Source organism: Fonsecaea erecta, assembly GCF_001651985.1.
Source record: "Fonsecaea erecta strain CBS 125763 chromosome Unknown Scaff1, whole genome shotgun sequence".
NCBI lineage: Eukaryota > Fungi > Ascomycota > Eurotiomycetes > Chaetothyriales > Herpotrichiellaceae > Fonsecaea > Fonsecaea erecta.
Window position 1 is genome coordinate 1,014,993 of NW_017387244.1, and position 21,757 is coordinate 1,036,749.

The 21,757-nt window shown below is 52.2% G+C and overlaps 7 protein-coding genes across 7 annotated transcripts; 3 read left to right on the forward strand and 4 right to left on the reverse strand.

Annotated features, from left to right (window-relative positions):
- Positions 1 to 2,004: 2,004 nt before the first annotated feature.
- AYL99_00346 (hypothetical protein) lies at positions 2,005 to 3,741 on the reverse strand (the record flags this gene model as incomplete). Its single annotated transcript, XM_018831862.1, has 1 exon — positions 2,005 to 3,741. One exon carries the CDS (start codon positions 3,739 to 3,741, stop codon positions 2,005 to 2,007), a length of 1,737 nt encoding a protein of 578 aa, XP_018697741.1.
- An 867-nt stretch (positions 3,742 to 4,608) lies between these two features.
- On the reverse strand, positions 4,609 to 5,330 carry AYL99_00347 (hypothetical protein; the record flags this gene model as incomplete). The annotated part of the gene is made up of 4 exons (XM_018831863.1): positions 4,609 to 4,853; positions 4,912 to 5,064; positions 5,126 to 5,237; positions 5,316 to 5,330. The coding sequence occupies 4 exons, from the start codon at positions 5,328 to 5,330 to the stop codon at positions 4,609 to 4,611; spliced, it is 525 nt and encodes a 174-aa protein (XP_018697742.1).
- Positions 5,331 to 5,972: 642 nt separating this feature from the next.
- AYL99_00348 (hypothetical protein) lies at positions 5,973 to 7,295 on the forward strand (the record flags this gene model as incomplete). Its single annotated transcript, XM_018831864.1, has 1 exon — positions 5,973 to 7,295. One exon carries the CDS (start codon positions 5,973 to 5,975, stop codon positions 7,293 to 7,295), a length of 1,323 nt encoding a protein of 440 aa, XP_018697743.1.
- A 663-nt stretch (positions 7,296 to 7,958) lies between these two features.
- On the forward strand, positions 7,959 to 10,253 carry AYL99_00349 (hypothetical protein; the record flags this gene model as incomplete). Its single annotated transcript, XM_018831865.1, has 1 exon — positions 7,959 to 10,253. One exon carries the CDS (start codon positions 7,959 to 7,961, stop codon positions 10,251 to 10,253), a length of 2,295 nt encoding a protein of 764 aa, XP_018697744.1.
- Positions 10,254 to 10,890: 637 nt separating this feature from the next.
- On the reverse strand, positions 10,891 to 14,043 carry AYL99_00350 (hypothetical protein; the record flags this gene model as incomplete). Its single annotated transcript, XM_018831866.1, has 1 exon — positions 10,891 to 14,043. One exon carries the CDS (start codon positions 14,041 to 14,043, stop codon positions 10,891 to 10,893), a length of 3,153 nt encoding a protein of 1,050 aa, XP_018697745.1.
- Positions 14,044 to 14,929: 886 nt separating this feature from the next.
- On the reverse strand, positions 14,930 to 16,674 carry AYL99_00351 (hypothetical protein; the record flags this gene model as incomplete). Its single annotated transcript, XM_018831867.1, has 2 exons — positions 14,930 to 15,708; positions 15,762 to 16,674. The coding sequence occupies 2 exons, from the start codon at positions 16,672 to 16,674 to the stop codon at positions 14,930 to 14,932; spliced, it is 1,692 nt and encodes a 563-aa protein (XP_018697746.1).
- A 1,637-nt stretch (positions 16,675 to 18,311) lies between these two features.
- Positions 18,312 to 21,297, forward strand: AYL99_00352 (molybdenum cofactor biosynthesis protein A; the record flags this gene model as incomplete). The annotated part of the gene is made up of 2 exons (XM_018831868.1): positions 18,312 to 19,665; positions 19,859 to 21,297. 2 exons carry the CDS (start codon positions 18,312 to 18,314, stop codon positions 21,295 to 21,297), a joined length of 2,793 nt encoding a protein of 930 aa, XP_018697747.1.
- Positions 21,298 to 21,757: the final 460 nt, after the last annotated feature.

The window sequence follows — 21,757 nt, forward strand, 5'->3', positions numbered from 1 at the left end:
CAGTCGACAAACACGAGCACAATGGTTGAAAAGCCTGATATGTAGAGGCCACAGGCCACCAGGAGAACAACACGACGTCTCCTGGTAGAGTTCTTTTAGACGTGCCTTGCGGTACAAAATATAGTCGAGCCAAGGGCTGAGAGGTGCCGCCACGGGATGTGGAGATGCGCGAGTACCAGATTGGACTCTATTTCGGCGCAGAGGGTGAAACTGAGGTTGGCCTCAAATCAGCTTGTACAGCATCTGCAGTGTTGTCTGTGAGGGCAGCATGATGGGGGCCAGGATGGGGAATCCTCGTTTGAGAGAGCTGAAACCAAGTGACGAGCAGGGACCGCGCGTGTTTGAGGATTGGATGAGCGAAGGCCAACAACGTTGACCTGGAATTGGATCCAATTAGAAGAGATGAAGAAGGTGCCAGTCGAGTCTTGTCAGGCGCTTGGTGATGGTGATTGCAGGAGAGCAGGAGCAGTTCGGGGTCCGGCGGCTACTGAGGTGGAAGTGAGTGATGTTTCGTCCAGCAACGACTGGCAAGAGGATAGGAGCAAATGAGTGGTCGGGTGTGTGACAGGGTCAGCAGCAGAGAAGATTGCAGTCAGAGGATAATGACAAGAGGTGGAACGAGGTAGATTATATGAGGTTCCGAGCAACAACAGGACATGTCTGAGGGAGATGTAGCCGTCATGCAGCCCTGGACACTGAACAGATAAAAAAGAGTGCCACCACTGCCGGCAGCTTCGATTGTGTCACCTCTCAATCAGAGCCATGTCTCTATTATTTCCGAGTCCCCTGCCGGGGGCCAGCACAGCAAGCGAGAGAGCAAGGGCCCGCTCGAATCGAATCGAGAGCCAGTGTTGATCGGAGGTGTCAATTTGGGTCAAGCGAAGAGGCTGGGGTGCGAAAACAACGGAACGGACATTCGATGGGGTTGCCTGGGTATTTCTGGAAGCGGGAGGACTGCATGAGGGATTGGCCAGAAAAGGCTTGAGACGCATGTTGATAGATCAAAACAAGGCAAAGACCTTGCAGTAGCGAATCGAGTTGCCCGGCACAAGTCAAATTGGGAGGAAAGTTAAAAGAAAAGAGACACCGCATGGCGAGTCCGCGCCCGCAGCGTGGCGATTGGCCGTTGCTCTTCAGCTCATGCCTTGGGCGGCCTAGCCCCGGATCACGGACCAGGCACCGGCCTAGTGGGCACCCAGCGCCCTGGACTCCTGGAGTCTCGGATCCCTGCAAGACTCGGGGAAGCCGCTAAAACTGCCCCAGCCAACTTGATTGACTTTCACTTTTCAGCTCGCAACGCACACACTCTCTGCCGTCTCTCCCCCTCCAACTAGTGGATCCTGAGCATACGCAGTTGATCAGAGATATACCGGGCACAGTGAATTGACAAGTTCAAAACAACAATAACAAAGTGACGCAAACCCAGGGCAACGAGCGAGAACGAGCCCCTTGCTTCCTGCTGTCCCCCCTATTCTTCATTTGTCAAATCGACAGCAGCCATTGGTAACCGCCGGCCCTCCTTGCGACGTGTCAATTTACCAGAGAGCCAGCCACTGAGAGAGAAAAGGGACCTCAATTTGACCTTCCTCGTGCTTGCCGAGGGGCGTCCTTTTAGCCCCTGGCAGTTGGCCTGGTTGGCCTCGTGGTGGCTGTTCCTGGTCATCACCATTCGTCATTTCATATTACTCCAGCCGGCAGGGGAACAACGTATCTACGGCTTCCCGCTAACTGACAGAGTGCTTCGTACCCGTCGCCGTATTCCAATTCAGCAGAAAGCACTCCTCAAATTCTTTTATGATTCTTATATGGTGTCGACCTCGACGCATCCAGGGTTTACACTTTACTCGTATATAATACCCCAGTAGCAAGTCCCTCGAAGTGACCCGTATTTGTACATCCAAGGCGTCATGCCAGGTCATGAAAAACATCAGTCGGCATGGACCCATCCTCCCGGTGCCTCCAAAACGCCCCTCAATTTCACCGCCCACGCTTGTAAGAGCAAGATTATCGACGCCGCCGCCTGAGTTCAAAATCATTCTCGTCAAGGTCGTCATCCTCTTCCTCATGTGCGACTGGCATCTGAGAGTCTTGAAAGGTTCCAGCCCTCTGACCGGTCAAATCTTCACTCCCCCATACCGAGTGCAAATCCTCGATTCGCTCAATGCCGTGATTGCCCAACATCCATCGTCCTAGGCCAACCACACCCTCATAAGCTTCTTGGCCCGTGGGAAGAATGTGTGACCTCGGCAGCAAAAACCCGTATGTTCCAGTGTCTCTGAGTTTGATTTGGAAAGAAAGCTTCACATCCAGGTCATGGTAGAAGAAGTCTAGGGCTGAGCCCCCTTGTGGCTCCAGCTGAACCCGCGGTTTTCTTTCTCGATCCTGGAAAACCATGCTACCTTGACAGGCGCTTTCGACTCCGTAATGGTGTCCGTTGGTCAACCGGAAAGACTTCGCTATTCCAAGAGCAACCTCTTCTAGATCTTCAAGATTTGGTGGTGCTACGTCGCAAGTATAGCTGTACGGGTAGAGTACTTGCTGAGAGTATGCGTGGAAGTCTAGATATGACACAAACGTGACATTCTCATTTGTTGTCAAGTTTCGAGCCCAGCTGGTCAACATTTGTGCTTCCACAGCAGCCAATGGTCCGGGGCCCGCATAATCGTCGCTACAAGCGTTGTCTGTGTTCCCGTAACCGTCCCATTCGTATCGAAAGGCACGGTCGAGGTCGATACCAGGGCAGAACGGAATAGACGTGGCTTGCCGGTTTTTGCGCCACAATCTGTCAGACGTCCAGGTATACTCGTACCCATCGGGGTTCAGGACGGGCACGAAAACCAAGTCAAAACGATCGAGAATCTTTGTGACCTCGGGAAACTGGATATGGCCATATCGTGTGACGAGGCTGTACGCGATATATGCCACTGTTGAGACCGAGATCCATTCGCGAGCATGGCTCCCGCCCACTATCAGCAGTGTGTGTCTGGAGTCATGCGGGTCTGTCGTGCTTCCGTCCACTTGCGCTCCAATGCGCAACGCAGGGATGTCGCGACCCTCGGCCGATTTGCCGATACTCATCAGTGACGCGTGCGTTGGGAAGAGCGAGGCAAGCAGCCGTAGCCAGGGATATAGAACCGACAGCGGCTGATAGTCCTGAAAGAATAGATCATGCGGTGTGTTGCCCTTCACTCTCCAGTCATGTAGGGTCGTGAGGCTCGAGATCTTCTCGTTGGCGAGAGTTGATTCGGGATATGTATCGTAGACAGCGCGGGCCAGATCGTGCATCAAGGGAATGTAAGAATTGTGTAGGGATGTTGGCAGAAGACCAACGAAGGAGGGTACCACCTCTTTCGCTACACGTATATCGATCCATTCATTGGTTGCCTCCCAAATGTCCAAGTATAAGATATCTGCCGCCTCGGAAATCGCCTTCGCCTCATCGTCGCTCTTGACTTGGAACCGGAGGACGACATCGCCGCCGTAGCGAGCGCGGAAGTTTTCTGGCGCCCTGGGAGCGCCGGATATAGACGAGGATTTGAGGGAATATCTGCTCGGAATAGACCATATTCGTTCGATGATGGCATCTCGAAGCCTGCGAAATGACCCTCTCGACCTCTCTCGGGGGACAAAGCCAACTGTGTTCTGGGGGGAGGTATGAGAGTAGAACTCGCTTGTCGGGACGGAGATGGTGGCAGTGATAAGAGCAGACAAGACCAATACGCAGTGGAGAAAAGGAGCCATGCTGGGCTAGAGACAATGCTGTTATCGTGACATGTGAGCCGAATACTGCGACCTAAGTGATTAACGGTGGCCCCAAGGGTAGACCTTCTGATGCGGAAACTGAGCACGAGCGCAGTTTGAAAGAGTAATGTCAGCAGGTAGCCCGGTGCGTCGGAAGGGAAGAAGGTCTAGAGGCTCCTAGGTGCTGATCAGATAGGAATGCTTCCCTTGAGTAAAAGGGTAAGAAGAACACTAGATGGCAGAAGAAGGATAAACAGTCATACGATGTCTGGATGGCATACTCGTAGGTAGGACAACAAGTTTTGGATGGGGTTCGAAGGTAAGTGTTAGTGGAAAGGCGCTGCCTGCAAGCTCCGCCCCTCCCCTTGGCACCAAAAAGATCCAATATGTGCCCGACAGTGGCCATTAGGGTCTCCAGCCCTCTGGAACATCGGTCGACTCCAACATTTGGCTGCGGAGAGTTTCTCCTCTAGAATGCCACCACCAATAGCCGCTTGGGAGATAGATGTATGGTGTTCTTGACAGTCTGGCCGCTTTCTAGCGTTCTTGCTAGTCGTCGAGAGGAGACCACATGTCTTGACAGTTTACACGAGGCACTTGCATTGAGTCTGGCTGTTCTTTTCTTGGAAAGACCTCGAGGCACTGTCTCGCCTCGTCCATTTGCCAACATTTTTTACGGCCCGGTGTCTCTGGCCGGCTGGGACAAACAAGAACTGAGGCGGGGGAGCAAGTTGCCGAATCTATTCTTCGTGACATGCTTGACGATAATGAGCTATCGCAGGCCCTCTACCGCGTTCAACATTTCAGGCCATCATCATTTTGTCTCGTATGCATCCTCCAATGAACCCTTCCTCATGACTGTCTCGCTTACACCTTGTATTCTTCCAAACCCCATTTCCAGACGGTCGCATATGGCGTCATACCGTCCTCGCGGAAGTCGACGAGGACGTACATGCCGTTCTCGGTCATGGATTCGCCCTGATAGATGTCGTAGTTGTCCCAGTTTGCCAGAATCTTTTTGGCGGCAGCAGGTGCTTCGGACTGGAATTTCTTGATTTCTTCCTCGCTCTTACCCTTCTCCTTCAGTTTCTCCGTAAGGGCTTTCATGTATTCTGTGCCAAGGTCAACATTGTAGCCGTGACAATTTCCGGCCCACGACTTGTGACGTACTCTTGAGTTCGGACTGATACGACTTCTTGGTCATTCCACCTTCCATTTTCTGCAGACGAAACTGGTCTGCAAGATCAAGGACCGTGACCTTGGTGTCGTCCGCACCTTCGTCGGCGTCTTCACCCTCGGCAGACGGGTTGGCGCCCTCAAGAACTGAATTTCAGGAGTTTAGTCTAAGTTTGCAGAAGAGGCGAGTCAAGAGGACATAACTAACCGAAGTTCTCGGAGCCTTTTGTCACCATCTTGCCGTCAATCTCCCACAGACCATTGCCGACATCGATGATTTTGGAGGTGTCAGACGCGAGCTCATCGCCGCTGATGATGTCCTGATACAAAATTTATTAGTTAATTCAGGCGGGGGGGTTTGACAGGCACCTGAGGGGTGCGGATGCAAGGGGTTGTACCCTGTAGATGATCATCTTGAATCGGGTGCTACAGCAAACACAGAGGAAAAGGCAGACAATGGACAGAGGTTCTGCTGGAAGGTGGAAATGGCCAGGCGAAAGAAAAAAAAGAATGAGCGCAAGCCTGGTTGGGTTGATGAGGGGTTCGAGATCGCAGGGCATCTGTGAATGCCTATCCACCTAATAAACTGCGGTGTGGGGTCCCGCTGCCACCAAAAATTTTGCTGCAAATCGCACCCCTTGGCACACGTGACGAGCGTCGATGAGTCACGTGACTACCACGCGAAGGGGAGGCAAATTTCGCTCATCATCAAATCACAATAATTCTCCGGAAACTCCTGATCCTCATCACCTTCGCAGTTTGTCCCTGTCGGTCTCTCCACCTCTCTTCTGACATTATCATCTTGTTCTTTTAATTCACTCCTTCCTTCACTTCCGGTGCTCTTCTCTTGCTTCAATTTCTACTGGTTCTCTCCCCTGCTTTTGTCGGCCCCTTGACTGGGCCGAGAGATTCTCCCCAGAACGGACCCTTCCTTCCACCACGGACCAACCCTTGCACATTCATCCGAGCCTCCCGCGCCCGCCTGTAATATATCTGCCTTGAACCTCTACGTCGAATCTTGTCCTTGTTTCTATTCCCATCCCATGTCCGACAACATGGCGAACGCAACCTTTTCAGACCTACCTGCTCTCCCTTCCTATACCCTGAGCCCCCGGCCCTCTATGATCCCAGGAGTGTCAGATCCCCTCCTTCAACTGCTCGCTCCTGTCATTGCCTATTGGGTCGTCTCAGCCTTCTTCCATATCTTGGATACCTATGATCTGTGTTCACAGTATCGAATGCACACTCCAGCCGAAGTGCTCAAACGCAATCACGTCACTAGGTTCGAAGTCTTCAGGGATGTTATTATACAACAAATAGTCCAGACGGTGTTTGGATTGATTATCGCTTCCTTCGACCCTGTTGAAACCATTGGTAAAGAGGAGTACGATATTGCCGTCTGGGCCCAGCGTCTGCGCATCTCCGAAAGATATATTCCAACCTTGCTTGGTTTCATCGGCTTGGATGCCATGTCTCTCGGCCGAAAACTACAGCACAACTATCCTCAGCTCGCGGGTGCTTTAACCGGAGGCATTTATTCGACCCCGTCCTTTGCAGAGTGGGAAATGAGAGTCGCGAAGTCGATTTATTGGATTGGCATTCCCTTGATTCAATTTACTGTCGCCACCCTCATTGTAGACACATGGCAATACTTCCTCCATCGGGCCATGCACATGAACAAATTTCTTTACACCACCTTCCATTCTCGGCACCATCGATTGTATGTTCCCTATGCATACGGAGCACTGTACAACCACCCCTTGGAAGGCTTCATGCTCGACACACTTGGAACGGGCGTAGCCTATTTGACAACTGGAATGACCATCCGACAAGGCATGTGGTTCTTTACTTTCTCTTCAATCAAGACGGTTGATGACCATTGCGGATATGCCTTTCCATGGGATCCTCTGCAACATGTCACCTCCAACAATGCGGCTTATCACGACGTGCACCATCAGAGTTGGGGCATCAAGACCAATTTCTCGCAACCGTTCTTCACATTCTGGGACCGCTTTCTTAACACTGCATGGACTGGTGGGGATGTGTCAGCCCGCTACGAACGCGACAGGATTGCAGCCCAAAAGAAAGTGGACGCAGATGCTGTTGCCGCCTCCGCTTCAGTTGTCAACTCGCCGAAGATTGATATGGATAATGCAGAGCAACAAGCCCGCTCGAGTCAGAGGCAGGTCCTTGACGACAAGGCGAATGGTGGACCTCGAGTGCCCGAGGAAGAAGCAAGGGAAGAGCAAGAGGTCAAACAAGCTTTGCGGCGAAGCAACAGACGCAAGAGTGGCTTCGATGCTAAGTCAATATCGGACCGTGTTGCAGGCATCCACAGCAGGAGCCCTGCAATCCTCCATGCAGACGGGATGCATTGAAAAGCTTTTGTATAAAATATTTATTGTTACGATCCAGGTCTTTCATGGTACCTCTTCAACAACTGTTTTTACTGAGTATACGGGAAGGGCCAGGATGGTACTCAAAGATGTTGGGGTTTGGGGGGGGTAGGGCCTATGTGCCCTCACGATGTTCTTGCAAACTACGGTAATGTGTACAAAAAGATGGGCTGGGTATGCCTGAGGGTCATGGTGATACTCAGTTTGCATAATCGAACAAACAACAAGGACTCTCTCTCTCTCTGCGCTTCATTTCAATGCTCTGAGTAATCCTGATTTCCCGAAACTCAGTGTTGGCAATTCCGGGCAGGTAGGCAGACATCGCCCACTGCCTTCGAATGGTCAGCTTTCTGTTGGGACAAAGCAATACTCTTTTTCCACGGCTGGTCAACATTGAAATTCTTCAATCAAAGACCATGACCGCAGCCCTCCTTTGTCCAAGACATTTTCTTTGATCCATTGTCTGTGGGAAGGCGTATAAAAATGCACTTCCCACGAGATCCATTTTCTCTCAAATTTCCTCATCACACGCTCTGTCTCTACGCAAGGAGCTAAGTTTGGCAACAACAAGCTCAAGGTCCTGGCACAACTCAAAGGTAAGAGATTCCTCGACCACTCAGTCAGAAAAACAAAAGAACTGACAAGATGCATATTGAAGAAATCCCACATGGATCCGTGCCGACACTGGCCAAATTGCTGCAGTTTCGACCCAATGAAGAACCGGAAACACTCTCACGACGAATCGTCCAGGAGGTGAAATCGCTGCCTTCCTTTCTCAGACCGAGTCGATTGGAGAAGATCCTCCTGCCGCCTCGCGGTCATCTCTGCCAGGTCCACAAAGCCCTCCACTACGACGTCGTGGACATCGTGCTGCACCATGTCCAACTGGAAGTGGGAATTCGTCTCAACAATCTCATTTCGCAGTGCGATATGCTATCCCCGGAACAGTTCGTTCGTGTGATGAGACTTCGGTCCCTACACGCCTTGTGGCTCACGCCAGAAGATTACGAAAAGACTTTCATGACTTCAAGCAGCGAGTTGAAGTGGCATTACCAAAGTGACCGCTGCCGCGCATGCATCCTGTCTCGTATCACATGTGATCTGGAGATTCTCCTGGACCTGAGATGGGCCGTCCGGTCAAGGGCAACCCATAATTTCATCATGACCCATGGAAACCCCAGACTCCAGTCATGGGTGCAGGTTTGGATTGCCGCACTGTCGCGGTGCGTTAAAAGAGCTACTGGCCTAGAGATTGACCTTGACACTGTCTTATTGCAAAATGAGCATGAAGCGGTGGAATTGAAGAAGACAAGGGCTAACATTGAAGCGGTGATGAAGGAGAAATATAAGTTCATGAAGCCAGGCAGAACGAACAGTGGGAGGACAAAAGCCAAGCGTGCCGATAGTTGTCGTCTCGTGCCCAACCCCCCGGCTCCTCCAGGGCGCGATGCTGCGCAAACAACCAACGTGGAAGCCATCTACGACGACTACCCCGGAGGGGATCTGCTGGATCACCTGGACGGAGCCGATCTTGAAGACATGGATGCCTATGAGGCATTGACAAGCACGACATATCTTCCAGATAAGGTCCATTCAAATGTGAAATATTCATTCGAATCAGATATCGGCACGGTCTCGGGTGACCCATCCTTGAAAGGCCAAAGCCCTTACGGACATCATTCCAGCCTGACTGAACGAGCATCAATCTATAGCGTTGAAGGTACACCAACTGGTGCTTCCCAGGTGTTGAGTGACCCTACTGACCAGGACGAAGAGTTTGACTACGTCTCTCCAAGATCACAGTGGAAGACAGCACCACCACGACAACAAACACGACCATCTACCTTCCACTCTCGTCCAACGGATGACCGGGGCCATGAGCAACGGCATGAACCCTTCTCTGCCACATCCACGGAAGACAGGTTCCAATGTCCATCCGTCTTGTCGAGATATTCTTGGGAAACAGAGCCGGCCTTGGTGTCGAGTTCGAGTATCTACTCTGTCACTACCACGACGGGGTCAAATACACAGCCGCGCCATACCTCGCGAAGCAGACATCGACTGTCCAGATTGGACGAGGATGAGGATGAGCACCGTGGCAGTCATATCGACTACTCTCAGTCTCGAGCCCGTGCGCCGCCATTGACAGGACAGGGGCTACCGGCTGCAGCTCCCAGACGCGATGCGGCAGAGACGTACACCGACCTCCTCGGCCCGTCTTCTTTCATGACGACGACGAGGACGAACACATCTGAAACACTATCGAGACTGGGGCCAGGCGCATGCACGCCTCCTCCGTCGTCTGCCTCAGAACTGTCCCTCCACCTGCACGATGAAGTCCGCTACCCTGCAGCAGGGCCGGGCGCGACAACACCGTCACCGGAATCGACCTGTGGGCGTGCGCCGCAACGACGACAGGTACCATCGACGCCTCCCGCCAGGAGACGCCCGCCGTCCTCCACTGAAGACTTCCTCCACCTGTACGACCAGGTGATCAGCGCCTACTCACGGAGCAGAAGCTCTGGCTCATCGTCCTCCGAGACCCTGCGGACGGCTTCGGCTTCGGCGTCGACGCTGGTCTCGGCCACCACGAGGCAGAGGCTAACTCCTGAACGGCTGTCCGTCCGGGCGAGCACCAGTCAATGCCACGACGAAGGCAGCAGCAGCCAAAGAAGGCCCGACGCCCACGCCATTCACCGCGACGTGCTGCATGTGCGCCAGAGGGCAGGATCGGGAAGGGCCCGGAGCAGTCATGACGACAGGAGCAGAAGCGGAAACAGAGACCTCAGCCAGAGCCACGCCCACACCCCCGCCCAAGGCTACAGCCAGACCAGGCGCCAGGATAATAGCAGGGATGATGTGCAATCGACGTGGAGCGCAGCGTATGAATCAGAAATTTCATCGAGGGACGACCTTGGCTGGTTCTATCGTGGCAGGTAAATAATAGTAGTCAAATTAATTGGCGGGTTTTGACAGAGGGGGGGGGAAGAAGATGGAACGTTGTGTGTTTCTTTCTGTGGCTCTTAAGAAGGCCATACATAGTACTAACTATGTGCTACTAATAACATGACTTACACTGATCAATTTTTTTTTTTTGGGAAAAGATGTGTATGTATGTATACCGTATCACACACGCTTGTTAGGTGCGTTATGCCCATACAATACGAGGGGGACACGAGCAGAAAGTCGCGCAGCTGGATCCACGTTTCATTCACCACCGTTCGGAACCATAGAGTCAGTCCTTCTGGGGCAAGGGATCTAGCTGGCTATCTGGTTATCTGGCTATCTAGCTGTCTATCTCACGGGCGCAGCATGAATGAATGAATGCTTTGAAAAGAAGAAAGACTAGGGGAGATCGGGGTCAGTAAAGTTATTGAACAAACTATCTATCTAGATGATAGTACTGACGGGAGGGAACAAGAGAGCCAATGCAGAACTACAGTACATAGGAGCATCCGCCGCCCGGCTTGGGGCCGTGGCTTGTCGTTCTCTGAGACGCTGAGGTCAACCTCAAGGCTCTAGATGCAGCTTGCAGCACTGCCAGCCGTCACGCTGTCGGGGCCCCTCGACTCAGAGCCTATTCAATTCTGCGTCTCTTCACCGGAGTTTGGTTCTCAGTGCCAAACGAGGCTTCGCCGTTGCTGGGCTTCCGTTCCTGTGGCAGATCTGCTGAGAAGTCGCCGCCGTCTCGTGCTGCCACGTCCAACGTTGGCACCTCGCCGCCGTCACCGGTCTGAGCACGCTTAGCATTCACACCCTCACCGGTACCTGTGTTGCGTGTCTTACCGGTTTCAACGCCGTTGCTCGTGGCGGGCTCCGTCTTGCGTGCATCGAGTATTGAGGAGACGGCGGAATGACTGGCTGCTGTGCCACGACTATCTCTCGACTGCAGGGCCCCAGGCACTGGCTGACTCCGTGCTCCTGCAGTGATTCCTACTTCTTCCCCCTTTTTCTGGTTGTTCTTGTTGCTCTTCCCCTGGTTCTTATCCATCTTCTTCTTGTTCATTTCCATGGCTTGCAGCCTCTTTTGTCTCCTGCCTTCTATGTCCGCTTTCTGTTGGGCCGCTGCTTCCATGCGCGTTCGATCCCTCTTTTCCTCCTCTATCTCAAACATCTTGGAGATTGCGGGGAACAGAGTTTTCATGTGTTGAATTTGCGAGACACGCATGTGCATTAGGTCGAAAGCTACGGCGATGTTGAGGTCACGCACGGCTGAGTCGGGCTGAATCCATGCGGAGGAGTCCGGTTTTGGTGCAGAGAGATGCTCCGATTCTGAGCCGTCTTCGTTGCCATTTGCGCTTGTGTTGATCAACTCGGCATCAACGTCGTCAAGCAGATCCTCTTCAGAGACACGCTCCGGCATTCGAACGCTGCTGAAGACTGGTATCTTCTGATAACGCTGACTGAAGTGGGTAAGGATGAGGTTCTTGGCTCGCATACCCAGAGCAACGCCGACAGCTTCGCCTGTCGTGCTGTGCTTTTTAGCCATAGCATCGCCTTCCATGCCATCGTCAAAGGTGGCTTCATGTACTAGAACGTCCGAGCCGGCCCCAATTTCGCAGAATGCCTCGTTGGGCCGGCAATCGCCACTGTACGAGAACTTGAACCCGTTTTTGAAGGTGACCGAGACGGCTTGCGCGCCATGACAATGACTGACCTTCACGGTACGCAGTTCATTGATGTGAAGGTCGTTCTGTATCTCGAAGTGCCTGCTTCGATGGAACAGACCTCCGTGAGGGTCGCAGGCGATCGGGGTGCAGAGCATATCGGTGGGTATGCCCATGACAGATTCGTAGTCATCCAAATAGTCAATCATGTTGATTTCCGAGAACAGATATGGAGGCGGAGGGCGACCACGTTGCTCAGAATCTGAAAGTCTTTGAGCAGTCTGGAATATAGCTTTCAATACAGACACTGTGCCCAGGTGATGGTCTGCGTGGAGGTGCGATATCCAGAGCCCCCGGAGATTGAACAAAATGTCGTCCAGTTGTTCAGCATTGTAAAGCCTTTTCAATTGACCAAGGGTGCCTTCACCACAATCAAATAGGTAGTTCCCCATCCCATCCGGCATGCGAAGTAGGATGGCCGAGACATTGCGGTACTTTGACGGCGCCGCCGAACCAGTTCCAAGTGTTACAATTTCCGGCTCGTCCAAATCCGTACCTGTTTTGAGGTCGGAGATTGGAGCTTTGTACATTGACACATTATTTGGTAACACTTCCCGTACTGCTGATTCTATGGGTGTTGTAAGTGAGTCCAGGTCAAGGCCTGGCGTGATCTCACTTTCATCAATGCTGGGATGGGGCTCGACATGCACCTTCAGACCTCTTCTCGCCGGTATGATTTGGAGTTTGTCGAGCACACTGCCCGGCTCAACGACCGATTTATCGATCACTGCCCGATATGCACTCGAATTATCAAATCGAGGGATGGAGAAAAGGTCAGGCGCGATCTGGGACAGTCTGGCAGAAGATACGGCAGATGAATCATGGGCAATGTAATCGTTGGACAGATGGGGATCCGAAATCACATGCTTCAGGTCTTTGAGCTTATGAAGCAGTTGGTGAAATTTCTCTGCTTGTAACACTTTGCCTTTGGTCATCCAGACTGCGGATTCGACTCCTTCCAACAGCCAGTCAGCCTGACTATCCAATTGTCGCTCGAGCTCTTCAAGATAGCCGACTGAAGGTATATCGAACAAGGCAAACCCTCTGCCTGGCCGGGTGGGGCTCAACACCATTTCTGGGGTGATTGTGACTCGTGTACCATCGTCGCTCTCCACGGATTCTCCTGCTACCAGCTTCGCATATTTTGGCCCGGGCCGCAGGCCCAAGGCTTTCGCTTTTGCAGCGTCAAAAATTCCACGCTGGGGGTGACCCTTGACAATGTAGGACATTGCTACAGTTTCTGGCAAGCCTCTTGCTGGTGGCAGCTCTTGTACAGTTGAGGCAGGCCAGGGACTGCGAACCAGCACTTCTGTGTCGGGCGCAAGGGTGGTTTTACTGATGTCGAAAACGGGATAACTTATCAGTGTCTTCGTCTCGGGATCTCTCACCCACACTACTGCCGGTAGTTTGATGTCCTCGAGCTTGGCCTGCAACAGTTGATCACGCCTCCAGTCCGAGTCGAACATGTTGTTGACAACTTCTTGTCGCAGAGTTTGCTCTTTTTCCAACTGGAATTCGTCAACGGTAGATTCATCCGGCTTCCCGTGTAGCGAGGAGGTGGTAGAGCGGTCCTCGATTGGCAGTGCCCACACCCGTATGTGCTCATCCACATGAATCGGCTTTGGATCAGTCTTGTTCTTGCGGACGTCTACCTCATGGACTGACAACGGCATTCCCGTTCGAAAGACAAACCTGCGCGCACATGCCAATGAGTGAAGCTGCTTCGGACCTGCATGAATGTGCAGTCTGGGGCGCCTCTTGGTGTCTTCATCAATTTCTGACTGCTGTACATCTGCCATTGTGAGGATGAGGCCTATGAGCCCTCCATTGTTCCACAGTGTCTTTCCTGAGAGGAACAGGCCGCGAACTTTCCGGAGTCCAATTCCACGTTGCACACATGCTCGTTGGGTCCCTTCAGTAATCTCCCCAAATATGTACCTCTTGGAGTCGAAGTGTAGGACCAGCGACGTCCCAGGAGTATCGGAGGTAGGAGTTGTAATGAATTGGAAGTGGAAATTTGTGCGCACCCCGACCGATTTGGCGCCCCCCTTCTCCGAATGCATTGTTTGGGATCTTTTCGACCTCGTGAGCAAGGATGTCTTGATTCCGACTTGGTTATGTACGATGCTTCTTCTGTGCGCAGACAAGCGAGAAATGCTCAGGCGGGTTCGAGCGGGATTAAGATTTCTCTCCTGTACTCCAGCCTTTGCTTCATCCCAGACCAATTTTTTTCTTTTCGAGGAAGAATGTTTTCCACCTGGGTGAATTCGTTGTCGTTTGCCTGGATGAGATTTCAGGGTCGGATCGGCCAGCCGAGTCGAGCGGTACGGTTTCGCAGCAAAGGGAGAGAAAGAACGAGCCGAGGGGTTCGGGCCTTTCGTGAAGAGCTGGGACGTAGAATATGCCCGCAGGGAAACAGAGATCGGCTTCGAGAGAGCCACGGCGAACAGGTGGGGGAAGAAATGTGTCTCAGTGCATGGTATAGTTGGAAGTGTAAAGCCCTAAAAACCGTGGGTGTATCTACGCGACAGCCATGAGAACCGGTAGAAGAACAAACCACGACAAATGAGTGTCCAAAGCGAGAATGGCGTTGGAATGTAGATTGGAAAAAAGGTTGTCAGTTACTACACGTTGACAAGGCTGCGAGGCCGCCTTGTGTGACCCACACTGACTGCGAGCCAATAATGGCCAATGATGTAAATATTCCTTCTATAAGACGGCATATGCAGATAATCTTAGCTACAAACTGTCCAAATGGCGCCAATTACAGAGTTGTAGGAAAACTGTGAGGAGTTCGGAGTTTGGAACATGGTGAAAATTGATATGATTTCGAACTCTGTGCATTGGCATCATCAGGCGAAGCCGAAATGCCATCAAAAATTCTGTGCTACGCAATCAACCTGGTGATCACCCAGCTAAATTCCCTTCATTACTTGATAAAACAGACTTTCATCTCATATGCGATGTGTATTGTGCGAGCTTGTCACAAGTCTCGTCAAGGTCGTGGCACAGTGATTTCAAATTGGCCGCCTTTTCCTCATCAGAGAGTTCCATATCCTGATCCGAGTGGTCTGATGCAGAGAATTCATCGGGGGAGAGAGAGGAATTGAAGTATAATGCAAAGGCCTCTCTATCGAGAGTGACAGACTCATCAACTTCAGACGGTTCCGTTGTTGTGGAGCTTGCCAGTTCGACCGGGAGGCCGAGAATGCGAGGTGTGTCCTTTAGGCCTTTACCTGAGCCGTGGCTTGATTTGGGCTTTCCTGAAAGAGACTCAAGATCCAGAACGGGGAATTCTGGCAAGTTGGTGACAGCATAGACTCGAAAGTCGTTAGTGGGAAGAGCGTTGACCCAGCCATTTGACGGTTGAAGAGCAGAGAAATCAACAGGAGTGTCTGGAATTAGCGCCATCCCAACTTGAGGCTGCCGGAGATGCATGCCATGAGCAGCCTCGTCTGAGCTGACATCTTTCTTGATAGGCTGAGATTGGGGCTGAGGCTTGTTTTGAACAGCTTTGGGCTGCTGAGGGTTGCTCTGGACGTTTGGCGGTGGCAGCCCGGACTGGCTGAGCTCCTGTAAGAAGCCTGAAAAAGCCTGTGACGAGAGCAGCATCCGAGTAAGGTCGGTGAGCCGGTTGTTCTCCTCCCGCAATTGCTGATTCTGAGCACGCAAGTCGTTGGCCTCTTGGGCTTTGGCGGCAACTTCTCCTTCCAGTTGAGAAATGTATTCTAGGAACAGAGTTAGTGGACATCGAGATAAGAATTCAAACAGTAGGTCGTACCTTTTCTTCTGGAACGGAAAGCACGGGCAGACACTTTGTTCCTAAGTTGGCGGCGTTCCTTGCTCGACAACTTCTTCCCTTCCTCGCTCGCCAGGAGGCGTTCGTCCTCGTCCATGTCATCTTCGTCCTTCTTAATGCGAGGCATACTGGACATTCCAGTCACGGGGGAGTTGTCATCGTCGGACATGGAGACAGCGCTGGCTTGCCTCATCCGATTCAAGACCTTGGAGATGCTTTCTTCGACGAGGGGGTCCTTCGCCGGTTGACTTTTGGCCGGTGCTGATCCCGGAAGTGGTTTCTGACTCTGAGGGGGGTTTTGCTGTTGTCGTGCCATCTGTTCCTGCTTTTGAGCTTGCTGGGCCTTGGCCTGAGCAGCCTGCTGGCTGTGCATCCCGGGATAGATTCGTTTCACGGGGGTAGAGGCGGTGTTGTTTTGGGCCACCAACGTGGTTGGGCTGATGAATTGAGCCGGACGAGATGCTGCGTCAGGGTAGAAGATGGCCGGAAGACCATTGGGTGACTCCGTCTCAAAGTCCATGTCAGCAGAGTTGCGGGAGAAGTCGAACTCGTCCAAGTCGCTCAAAGGCATGTTCAATGTCTCAGTGGGCATAATGAAGCCTCCATTTCCCTCATGGTACTGTAAACCAGTGGCTTTATTGATGTTGAAGGTGCTTGCAAGGGCGCCGATGGGGATGCCAGTCTGTTGATGGTACCGATCGTACTGAAAGCTGGGTCCTGGGAATGTCGTAGGAGTCGAGCTCGTGGCAAAGGTTGCAGAGCCTGGGATGGATGATTGAGGGGTCAGCATGGGGACTGACTTGATGTCTGGAGTGGTCGTTGCCGGTGTGAAATCATTCTCGATGTTGAGGAAGGAATCGTAGTCAGGATCAAACGTGGTGTTGAGCTGAGACATGCTCGAATGTGCAGTAGGATAACTCATTGCAAAGATGAGGGTGGTTTACTTGATGGGTGCGTGGCCTGGAAGCCTGCGCGGGTTTAAAGGCAGCCTAAAAATAGGCACAGACGCTTCACCAGGTCGTCACTCGGGTTTCATGCAAGTTTTCTCGTCCAGAGTCGATGCGAGGGTGTTTGTATATCGTTCGTGGAGTCAGCGAGAGCGTGTTGGTGATGGAACGAGGGAATGATTGAAGAGTCAAGTTGAGAATAGCAGGGAGGACAGGAACAAGGGAGGATGAAGAGGGAAAGCAGCAAGGGGAGTGGAAAGTTGGCAGACAGGCAGGACAGGTCAGAGTTGCGCAGGGCTCATCCGGACGCGAGGGCCCAAGAGCCACAACACTTGGGGGCAAGTGCTGAGGCTGTGTCGGAGTGTCTCCCCCCTAGAGCGCCTGTGACTGGCTCGTGTGGCTGCTAGGGCCCGCGTTTTGGGAGTTGTCTTGCGAGGTGCCGGGACATCGGCAGCTGTGTCTCCCCGTGATCAGCGCATCTGGTATGTAATTTCCACCAGTTATATGGCCGCTGGCCTCCGTCTTCAGGCTGCCATGAATCTTCACAGGGGCGGCCAAGAACCGGCAAAGCATTTGGCAGTGCCTGGGTACCGAATACGAGGTCCGCTGTGGTTGATGGAACATTGAAATCCCCTGGCAGCACCGGATGAAGCGCAAAAAGGCGTATCGTCACTTCATTGGGGAGTTATGCAGCTTGCTGGCACATATTCCCACGTGATTATTCCGGTGACTGGGCGATCAGCCTCGAGTCTGTGGTGACGCTTCAATTTTCAGGCGCGAACATCCACCGTGCTTCCGAAACACTGGCAGGAACTATATGAAACTTTACAAACACGCTCCAAATCATCGAAACATTGATCCGCCTATGTGGATAAGTCTCAGTAACGGTATTTCCTCCTATCTTTCTGCCCCTTGCAAGCTACTGGCAAAGTGGACTCTTTATCTGGTGTGACCATGGACATCTGGGAAACGTCGTGCTTGACCATATAGGCCTTGGGTTTGCTGTCACTCTCTGAATCCATCAATGCGCCGATCTCCCACGTGAGCAATCTGACAGCTTCATCCATCACCCGCAGACCGGCAGAAATTCACGCGGAATTGTGCAAAGCATTCCAAGAATATCGGCCGAGCAAAAAGATCAACTCGCTTGTAAAACGAAACTTTAACCCCGAACTATGGCGATTGTGGCGAGTGTGGCAGGTGTGGCTGACGATGTGGCTGATGGAAACGTCATGTGACACGACAGCTCCCCTGCATCTCCCGGCTCGCACGGATCTCGCGCGAGTTTCCCAGGTTTGGCTGAGAGGCAACAGGTTGTGCTTCTCCTCACATCTCCGCCTTGACATTGGCATCAAATTCCTGCACTGTGACTAATATCAATCTGAGCCTACCACTCACTCAGCACTCGACCAGTCACCGAGCGAGATGCTTTTGCTTATAACCGGCATGTCATCCGCGTATAAGATTGCTTCTTCGAGGTCTTATTATTTATCCCAAATAGTCCGTTTTTGCTAACGATAAAGCCTTCGCTCGCCCCGCTGCACTCAATGCTGGAACTCTTTCCAGCATTCGACTCTTTCTAACCATGGCAGAGGCGAGCTTCAAACAGATGATTACCACCCTCTTGCGCCAGACGAGACCGCAATCTTTTCGCCACTCAAAACCTCCTCGATATCCTCAGCGCTCGTTATCCACCGCTGCAAACCCCCAACCCCCGCGGCCGGCAGCAGAGGGCTCGCGCTGGCAGGCACATACCATTCAGACCCCAAGTCTAGGCACGGCTCAGACTGAGAGGCCTCGACTCGAAAGCCTCCGAAACGAGTCCGAACCGCGAACTTTCTCTTCTTTTCTGACCGACAACTATTCGCGACAGCATAACTATCTGCGTATTTCAGTCACTGAACGATGCAATTTACGATGCCTTTACTGCATGCCCGAGGAAGGGATTCAGCTATCTCCTTCGGCACGCTTACTCACAACACCCGAAATTGTATATCTCTCAGAGTTGTTCGTCAACCAGGGCGTTGACAAGATACGGTTGACAGGGGGTGAACCGACGGTGCGGAAAGATATTGTGGATCTTATGCATCAGATTGGAAAACTCAGGAGCAATGGTCTGAAAGAATTGTGCATAACGACAAATGGTATATCCTTGCATCGAAAACTCGACTCCATGGTTGAGTCAGGGCTGACTGGGGTCAATTTGAGCCTGGATACTCTTGATCCTTACCAGTTTACCATTATGACGCGGAGGAATGGACACGACGCAGTGATGAAATCTATCAATCGGATACTTGAGATGAACAAGCTGGGAGCAGCCATCAAACTCAAGATCAATTGCGTAGTGATGCGAGGCTTGAATGAACGGGAGATACTCCCATTTGTGGAGCTGGGCAGGAACCAAGATCTGGAGGTGCGATTTATCGAATACATGCCGTTTGACGGGAACAAATGGTCCGAGAAGAAGATGTTAGGCTTTCGGGAGATGCTGGCTCTCATCCGCCAGAAGTATCCTGATGTTCAAAAGGTCCGCGACCACAAAAACGACACGAGCAAGACATACAAAGTCCCAGGTTTCGCTGGTCGAATCGGGTTCATCACGTCCATGACACACAACTTCTGTGGTACCTGCAATCGACTTCGAATCACCTCCGATGGCAATCTCAAGGTTTGTCTCTTCGGAAATACCGAAGTCTCCCTCCGTGACATTCTACGTGAGTCCAATGATGGCAATCCCATCGACGCCGAGGCCATGGAAGCTATTCGAGAGGTCGAGATGGATCGCCGCGAGCGACTATCCGGGGCTGAGGCGGTGGTGATGTCTGAAAAGGAAGCCAGGTTGCTCGATGTCATCGGCATGGCGGTGAAACGCAAGAAAGAAAAACATGCTGGTATCGGCGAGCTGGAGAACATGAAGAACAGACCAATGATCCTCATCGGTGGGTAAGCCTTGACATTCTCATCATTGTCCCAGATCCAGATCTTCACACTGCCATGATTGGATCCTGTGGAATAACAGTACACAATATCAAAGTTTGGATACGACGAATATAGACCTATTTCGTGTCTGCATTGCTCATCTTCGGCCCATTTCTTCAGCCAGTGATGTCGCTGACTGTTGTGCTTCTGTAGATGATGCTGTTCTCAAACAATCTTTACCAGCCTCGTCGTCCCCTGCATTCCTCTCCAGGTATGCTGACTCCATGACTGCCTTGCATCGGTCTTCAATACCAATGCATCTGCTGCAACAACCTACACTTTCGCCATCATGGTCCCAAATCCGCTACTTTTCCTCGCTCCTTGCGACAAAACCCGCTGGTTTCAGGGAGTTCAGTAACACAACCTCGCTGGCCAGATTGAGGCATAAGCCCTTTCGCTATGTTCATGGCCAGTCTGCGTACCGACGAGTACCAACCAAGGAGCCGGAGAATATTCCAGCACATTCCTTTCGCTGCTGGGATGAAAGCAGACAACGATCCCTACGGAGCAAGACCTCTAGAGCAAGGTCTAAAACGCAGTCGTACGGTCAATACCTGATTCGAGATATCATGAAGCGCGTGTACCACCACCAGAGTCCTCGCAGTGAACGTAGTAAGAGTGGGTCACCAGGTTGGTGGAGAGAAAACGCGCCATCGAAGCAGTCCTCTGAGACCGAACGAGGGGAGTCACAAACAACAACCAGTACGGACACGAGTCTCGCTCACCTTACTGCCGATGGCGAAGCGCATATGGTTTCTATCGCCAACAAGAAGCCGACTTCTCGCTCCGCGACTGCCACGACTTTGCTGCTTTTCTCCCATTATGGGACATATGGAGTGCTATTCGCGTCGCGGCTTCGAAAAGGGGACGCACTGGCTGTGGCGCGCATCGCGGGCATCCAGGCCGCGAAGAAGACGTCTGACCTCATCCCTCTTGCTCATCCCGGCCTCAACATCACAGGCGCCACAGTCCGTTTGGAGCCATTCATGGCAGACAAGCTGCCCTACCCGTTGTCCGAGGGTAAGGGAGACATAGGTATCCCCCACGACATGGAGAGACTCTACGGTGGCGTGTTTGTCACAGCCACGGTGACATGCGAAGGCAAGACTGGGGTGGAGATGGAAGCCATCACCGCGGCCTCCGTGGCCGGACTGACCATGTACGACATGCTCAAAGGCGTGGACAAGGAGATGGTCTTGACGGCGACACGGGTCACGGCGAAAAGCGGCGGCAAATCCGGCGACTGGGAATGGGACTATAAACTCGGCCAGCGCGTGTTCCCCAATAACTTCTCCCGAGAAGGGAGCAGCGACCGCAGCAGCAGCAGCAACGGCGCAGACAACACGGTCATCGCCACCGCAGAGCAACAAGAGGTTCAACGAGGCGTGGAGGAGCAGGACCGCCTCCTCAAGCAGCAGAGGATCCAACAGGCTATCCACCAGCGACGGGATGAGAGCTCCACCCGGGGCCAGATTTCCGCCGATGACCTAGCAGATTTGAGAACGAGGAGGCTGAGAAGGCAACTACACGCTACCAGAAGCGTCAACACGGCCATGGGCTCGATCGGTGCTGAGCATTCTCCGGACAAGTAGATAGATGGACAGATGCTGAGAGACAGGAGGAGAGAAAGGTGCCCCCTGAACAGGTGAAAATACCCAAGGACGACAACAATTGAGCCGAGTTCGGGATAACTGATCATCAATAATATCGCCGTTTATACATAATTACCATGTCTGGGAGAACTCGCAGAATGAGTCTGCCACCGGGACTAGATGGAGCACAAGTCCTGCCCTGTACATTTACCGCAGAGGAGGAGGAGGAAGAGGAAGAAGAAGAAGAAGAAGAAGAAGAAGAAGAAGAAGAAGAAGAAGAAGAAGAAGAAGAAGAAGAAGAAGACGGCCCTTTTCCTTCCCCAAACTGTGCGCCATCTATGCCTTTTCTATATATATCTTGGTTCCCCCAATGAGCTCTCTATTGAATGATCACATATATTTTCACATAAAATTTCCCAACCCAAAATGGATCCAGAAATAGAAGAAGAAGGGAATAGTT